We start from the raw sequence: 7311 nt of genomic DNA on the forward strand, positions 1-7311 counted from the left end.
GGAAAAATTACACAAAGGAGGAGACAATACATTGATATACAATAAGTATCTCAAGGATCAGACAACGGATGGATCGGTGGGTCTAGAGGATAATAAGGTAAAATACCAAATACAATTCGCGGCCAAAACAGATCAGGGATTAAGATTACAAAATAGGTCACGAAGAGCTATAAGAGATAGATGAAGATGATGTGTGGCACGAACCATCAAGCAGTGTTAAATTCGGCTGGGCACTAGAATCTTTCTTTGCACCAATAGCAGCCTATAGGAACAGGGAAATGATTGACAAATTAATTGGGCAGATGGATCGATTTGCAAGGACAACTAAGAAACGTTTTCGAGATTTCAATATGCAATTGCAAGCCACGACCAAAATGACTTTGCAGAACAGAATGGCACTTGACATAATGTTGCTAAAAGAAAAATGGTGTTTGTGGATATCTGAAGGACAGAATTGATCATTGTTGCATTCATATCCCAAATGTAACTTCTGAGGTTGAGAAAGACATTTCCCAACTAACCCAAACGGAAAAGGAACTGCAAAAGGAAAAACAAGACGCAGAACAAATCTGGATTGGGGCTTTACTAGGTAAATTTTACTTGAATTTGGGAAGATGGGTACATTCTTTATTGGAAAACTTATTTGTACTTGTAGTCTTGGTTGCTCTTCTCTTTTTGTTGTATGCTTGTATTAAGCGTCTAATAAGTCGAACAAACGCCAGGAACAATCGTATCTTTAGTGTTCTTAGTAGAAATTATACTAATTCTCTTTTTGATAACCCTCCAGTTCAAGAAGAAACACAACGCACACGGCCACAATTAAAAACAATCACCGACCAGCCACAATCAGGGCCAGTTGTTGAAGGAGCTGATTAAAATGAAGTGAAAATGCATTGTCTAGGAATAGAAAAGCATTTTCAAAGGGGGGAAATGTTATAGTTGAACTGTTTTGTTTTTTTTTTTTGTAAGCTGTATTCGGTTTTGTAAACTATGTCCAAGATTCTTACCTCATCTTGAAGCTTTGCAGGTTGTATTCAAGTTCTTTTCTTAGTTTGAGAATAGAGAGCTGAAAGCTAGCCTTTATCTTATCTTGAAAGTGTAGGATGTGCATCCAAGAGTTTCACAGGATTCTATAATGAGCATATGGATAGTGCGCATGTGCCGTGACAAGAGGTGAAAAGGACACGAGTGAAGAAGACTATTTACTTCATCCTGAAGACCACCTAAACGACCACCAGAGGACACTGCGCATGCTTAGAGTAGTTCCAAAGATGTAATTGAAATTGTAAAATAGTTGTGTAATCTAATGAATATGCAACACATACATTGTAAACCTAATGAATATGTATGTGACCAAATTGTATAAATGTAATGGAGTTCGAATCAGTTGTTGAAACCAGCTTTGGGTGCGAACCCCTGGTTTCCCAGCGCTGAAATAAAAGCACCGCATATAACTACATCCGTGGTTATGTGTTTTGTTTGCTAACACCCCCACTCATCTATGGTACTTCTTTTTTTGGTATAAAAGCCCACTGTGGACTTCTCAGCCCTGAGCCTGATGGCAGTTTCTCTCTCCCAGTTCCGTAGCACAGCATCAGGGCTGATGCCTACCTGAAAACTCACCTCTGAGGGCAGGAGAGAGCAACGATCCACTGGCATGGTCCCCCGAAACTCCCTCCCCAAGCTGGGCTGGCACCAGTTGCCAGGTTGCATCTCCTCCCAAACCCAATGCCACCCTCTGTATGACACTGTCTTCTCCTGTTCTCCTCCTGCCCTGGATGCTCTCAGCCCCCTTGGGTCCCCCAGCACCACTGGCTGCTCCCAACTCACCATCCCTGCCCATCCTCTCCCATGCTGGGATGTCAGCTCACTGAAGTTACCACAGTCCAGTGTGGGGGTCCATGGCTCCCAAGGCAGCAAGGCTGGGCCAAGAGACAGACAAAGCAGCACCATAGCAGTCAGCCCTGGCCGAGAGTCTGGCAGCACTTTGCAATACCATTTCCTCCACCCTGCAGTGAGGAAGCAGCACAGGTTTCCCCCTACCCTGGCATAGGAGAAAGCACATCTTCTGCAGCAGGGGGAGAAGCAATGGGTTTCTTTGGACTCAGACCTCTGGCAGTCCAAGGTAGCATCCTTTCCAAGCAAGCTAACTGGGGCTCCGCTCACAGCAGGTCCAGCAAAGCCAAATTCAAAGGCAAGTCCCCCAAAACCGAGCTGTTCTCTGGGGGCTCTCAAAGGGGTGGCAGAGCAAGCCAGCCCCAGCCACACTGCTCAGCTGACTGCTGCAGCAAGACTCCAGCGCCTGCCCCTCCAGGGCTGGCCAGGGTCCACCAGTCCAGGAGAAAAGATATTGCAGAGAAGGCAAGGGCTGCTCTTGCCACCAGGATGGAGGGGAAGGCAGGGGTGGCTGGGGACAGGAACATCCCATGGAGCCTCAAGATTCCAGCTGAGGGTTGGCATCGCTCTGTAGACCTGCAGGAAGCAAGAGGGGAGGGAGGTAGTTTTCACCACACTCTTTACCCCATCCACTTCCCCCAGGAGAGACAAAAACCCAAACCTCAGCATCTCCTCTAGTTTGGCAGTCAAGGGGATGATGCCCTTGCTCCATCCCTGGGTCACCCTCTTCCCACCCCAGCACTGGTCCTAGTATCCAGAAGAAACTGCAGAGTCCCTTGTCCCCATTATGGAGCAGGACTTACAGAGCAGGAAGCGCCACAGGTTCTGGGCAGAGCCCCCTGAGAGCAGATAAGCCCAAGTGGCGGCGGTGGCCATCAGCAAGTAGGAAGGCATCAGGCTGCCTGTGTACAGGGGGTTGTAAAAAGTCTGGGGAGAGAGGTGGGAGAGGGAAAGGGTGAGCAGGGAGGAGAGGGCAGTGCCAAGATGGGTGGCAGTGTCACCACCTCAATAAGTGGAACAGGACACGGAACACCAGCTTTGGCATTCAGTTTGCAGAGGAACTGTCCCATGCAGGAATGGTTGCAGAACCCCAAAACCCAGCTGCTTCACTAGTGCCAAAGGCTGTTGCCCCCTCAGCACAGGGACCAGCATGCACCACAGCCATCCCCAAATATAGGTCCCTGCACAGAGCTCTACTCCTGGCTACTCACCGATCCTGAAACAGCAAGGTGCATGACAACAACAGCTGCGATCTCCTGCCAGCGCTGATGCTCACAGCCATGGAAGAAGAGGATCCCCCAAAAGGTGTGAAGGAAAATCAGCACCATGGTCATAAAGGCTGCAAAAGCAGCAGAGGGATGTGTCGAGGGTTAAGATTGCGGGGTGACAATCAAACCCTGGCAGATGTATTGTTAACCTCCTCTCCCCCCCCACTTCCCCCTTTTGCCCCTCCCTCTCCCCACTTCCCACTCAGGACAGGCGATCGGGAGGGAAAGAAGGACAGAGAGAAGAGAGTTGGAAAAGTTAAAGATGTTTTACTAATGCTACTAATAAGAATAGAGAAAATAATACAAAATATACAAAACCAATCTTGTAAGTCTCAGCAACTGCAGAGCCAGCACCCAAAGTCCTGGATTAGACTCTGTAGCCAACCGGAGCTGGATTCAGTCTGTCACCAGGCCTCAGTTCGCAGGGACAACCAGCAAGGTCCTCTCCTAATGTCAGCCATAAGCAGAAGGGAAGGAAAAAGGGAAAAGGGCCGAGATCCTCGTGATCTCCCACTTTTATATGAAGTATTCATGTGAATGGAATGTTATACTCCGTTGGTCAGTCTCTCGGTTATCAGTTTCTCATTGCCCCTCTCGCAAGATGTCCATCCGTGCTTATCAATAAGTTTGCATTCCATTGCTAGGTTTAGCCAAAACATGTGTTGGGTTCTCCAGGAAAATGCAGCTAACATGAAGGCTTTAGCTGACAGGCAAATTCACTAAAAGAGAAACTTGTTTTTAACAAAACCAGGACAGGGATGTTACCAGACAGCCAATTGCCCTGGCCCAGCCCGCAGGCTCAGGGAGGAATGGAGAGGAGCCAAGGCAGAGGAGTAGGATCACTGCTGGGTCAGACTGGGAAGTGCTAGGAGGGATGGGAGAGAGGAGCAGGGAGGGTTGCAGGACAGAGAAAAGGGTTTGGCACAGAGAGATGTGATGGGGGACCACAAAGGGCTCAGATGAGTATGGGGAGTGGCAGCAAGGTGCAGCATGGAGGGGAGACCACAGGGGGCTGAGTCCCAGCCCCCCCAGGTCTGCCACCTCTGTGTTGGGGCAGAGATGTGAGCGAAGGGTGCTAGTCCCTCACCTGAGGTTAGGAAGTAGAGCTGTGAGTCCCCATGGATGCCTATGGTACCAGGCCCTAACGCATCTGCCAGGAGATTGATCATGGAGAAGGCACCGCTCATGAGCCCGAAGCCCATGCCAGCCACTGCCGGGACAGGGATGCTGTCAAACACAGCCGCCCAGGGCCACCCCAGGCACCTCCCAGCCCCTCGGGAGACCCAGCCAGCTTCAAGGTGAGAAACCTCTCTTTCCCCCTGGCACTGTGCCTAGCCCTGCCTGGCTGCCCTGCACAGCACTCACCGTATGCCATTTGCTGGACGGAAACCGGGGAGCAGCCGTCCTCACTGAGGGCCACCAGCCCCTTGATGGCCTTCCTGCAGAGGGAAGAGCATGCTGGAGGCCAGCACAGCCTGGTTGCCTCCCAGGGCATGGTGCAGCACCAGGACAGAGGAGGTGGGAGCTGGGGTCTCACTCTGCACCATCCTACCATCCTGGTAACCTCCCCATCACTGAAACACAACACCTGCAGTGGACAGCATCCCCAGGACCACCCTGAACCACTGGACAAACCACACATGTGAAAATCATGCAAAGCCACATGGAAAGATTTCCACAGAGGAACACAAGTGCAGGCCAGCCCTAAAGAGCAGGAGTGGGGTGAGCAGGACATCGGGTGCAAAGTGAGCAGCACCCCTACACAGAAAACAGCCTCAGCACCGGCATGGGAGGCGCATGCCAGGAGGGTCTATCTGATCTTGGCAGTAATTCTCTTAGAAGATGGTGGGAAAAAAATTGAGAAGGTGCAGGGAAGAGCTCAAAAAACTAGAAAAATTATTTTGGGGGAAAAACTGAGAGAGCTGAGCTTCATAAGTTTTATCAGCTAGAGGTGTGGCAGGTGAGGAGGATGACAGACAGCTCTGCAGCCCCAGGAGGTCAGCTGTGCTTGCAGACAGAGATCCGCAGGGAAATGAAACCCAGTGGTTTGTGTTAGAAGCTGCTCCGTGGAGCTCTGCTACCCTCTGCCTGCCCACCTCCAGCAACGCTCTGCCACAGGGAGAGGTGCAAGCCTACGTATCTGCTCCCCCCCCAGCCTTCCCCAAGCCCCTCACCCCACACCAGCACCCAGCCAGATGGGAAGGTGAGGACTGCTGGGGGGGCAATGAGGGATACTGACTCCAATATCGCCTCCTCTTGTCTGTCTGCCCAGGCCAATGCAGTATCCACCCACTCACCCATCCAAAAGCAGTACAGGATGCAGTACGTGCTCACCCAGCAGGTGGCACAAGCCCCCTCACTCTGGGCCGGCAGCACCAGGGAGGCCAGGAGCTGCAGAGACTGCGCCTAGACTTTGCCAGGGCTGGGAACCATGCGACACCCTGCAGAGCACTGAAACCACTTTCAGGCTGTCCCCACTGACACAAAGCCACCCCTAAGAACAGAACAAGACTTGCCAGGAGATGAGGGCAGATCCCTAACCCTTCCCCATCCTCCATGCAGCAAAGCAAGTAGGGCTGCTCTGCCCTGTCATCCGAGACCTGCTTGAGGTCAACATACCAACACAAGTACTACTTGTGCACTCCCAGTGAGGACCAAGGCGGCTTGGTGCCACGTTTTGCATCCTCCCTGCCTAGGAGCCCCCAGCCAAAATCTGGATCCGCCATAGCTGGGAGAATGGAAAGACCATTCAGCAGTGCTGGAGCAAGGTGGGAGATGCCCTTACCTGAGGAGCTTGTAGTAGAGAAAGCGGAAGGCCTCCTGCAGCAGCACAGAGAACATCACCCCAAATATCAAGAGCCCCTTCTGCAATGGCTCATCCCAGGGATCGCTGGCTTTAACTGCAATAAACCAGATAAGGGAGGAAAACAGCAGCGACACCAGCCAGAAGGCGGCTCTGCAAGAGAGCGAGCGCCTGCTGGCACCAAAATCCTGTGTGGCACCAGGATTGTGTTGGTACTGGCAATGGCAGCAGTGTCCCAGCCTTGCCCACTCTCCTATAAGTACCAGTGCTGTTCTGGCACCAGTGCTGGGCAGGTGGTGCCTGTACCGGTACCACTGTAGTGCCTGCACTCCTCCTCTGCTGGTAACTAGAACCGGCACCAGTGCCTCTGCCAAGCTCACACCAGTACTAATACCAGCGCCAGGCTCATATTCATGTCAGTACCTGTACCATACCCTACTGATCTCATGGCAATACTGGTACCACTGCCCTTGTTGTGCACATGTTAGTACCACTACTGACCCCATGCCATTACCAATACCAGTGTCCCTCTCCATCATGCCCATGCCATGTGGTAACCACAATGGTACCAGTATAATACCAGTACTGGAGCCCCTATTGTGAAAAGAATGGCACCACTATGAGTACTGGTACCGGTGCCCCTGTCGTGCCCACAACAGCACCAGTCCCCCGTTGCGTGTCTGTCCATACCAGTACCGATACCAGTACCAGCACCCCCTCCACGCCCACGCCAGTACCCACGGTGGCACCAGTGTCCCTCCCGCACCGGTACCGGCACCGGTGCCGGACTGACCCAGCGATAAGGATAATGATGTGGAGCGGGTCACGGGCAATGGTGAAGAGGAAGAGGCCGAGCGCCGGCCCGAAGGCGATGAAGGTGCATCCGAAGAAGATGGGGAGCGTCATGTCAGCAGGGCCCCGGACACGGGACCGGGGACAGAACCCAGCGATTCAGCTCGACTCGGCTCAGCTCCGCGTCCCCGTCTCCCTTTCCCTCTCCCTCCTTTCCGGGGTCGCCTGACGTCACACGCCGCCTGCGCGCCGCCGCTGCCGGAAGGGCCGCGCTGGGCGGGGTTTGAGCTGAAGTGGGACGAGGCTAGAGTCTCTAATGGGGGGGCACGGTCTGCACTGGGGAGGAGTTGAGTCTGTTGTGCAGAGGGGTATAGCCTGAATCCCGGGGCTCGGGCCTGTCATGAGAGGTCACAGTTTGCACTGGGGGGCTCAGGCCTGTCACAGGGAGGTGAACCTGGACCTCTCATGGGAGGACATGGCCTGCACCAGTTGGGGACCAGGTCCTAAGCCTGTCACAGGGGACATGGCCTGCATTGGGAGGACCTGATCCTG

General features: G+C 52.7%; 1 protein-coding gene across 1 annotated transcript; it reads right to left on the bottom strand.

The window, feature by feature from the left end:
• Nucleotides 1-947: 947 nt before the first annotated feature.
• Nucleotides 948-6873, bottom strand: LOC136115747 (gamma-secretase subunit Aph-1b-like). Its single transcript, XM_065861966.1, has 7 exons — nt 6676-6873; nt 5950-6371; nt 4530-4603; nt 4252-4374; nt 3108-3235; nt 2700-2823; nt 948-2472 (listed from the first exon to the last, which is right to left on the bottom strand). The coding sequence occupies exons 1-7, from the start codon at nt 6871-6873 to the stop codon at nt 2435-2437; spliced, it is 1107 nt and encodes a 368-aa protein (XP_065718038.1). The 3' UTR covers nt 948-2434.
• Nucleotides 6874-7311: the final 438 nt, after the last annotated feature.

This window comes from Patagioenas fasciata, chromosome W, assembly GCF_037038585.1.
Source record: "Patagioenas fasciata isolate bPatFas1 chromosome W, bPatFas1.hap1, whole genome shotgun sequence".
In the NCBI taxonomy this organism is placed as follows: Eukaryota; Metazoa; Chordata; class Aves; order Columbiformes; family Columbidae; genus Patagioenas; species Patagioenas fasciata.

Coding starts and splice junctions, on each gene's coding strand:
- LOC136115747 (XM_065861966.1), bottom strand. CDS start 6,873: ATGACGCTCCCCATCTTCTTCGGATGCACCTTCATCGCCTTCGGGCCG. Junction 6,372..6,675: donor TGGGCGTGGAGGGGGTGCTG/GTACTGGTATCG, acceptor CATGAATATGAG/CCTGGCGCTGGTATTAGTAC. Junction 4,375..4,529: donor CGTCCAGCAAATGGCATACG/GTGAGTGCTGTG, acceptor CTGTCCCGGCAG/TGGCTGGCATGGGCTTCGGG.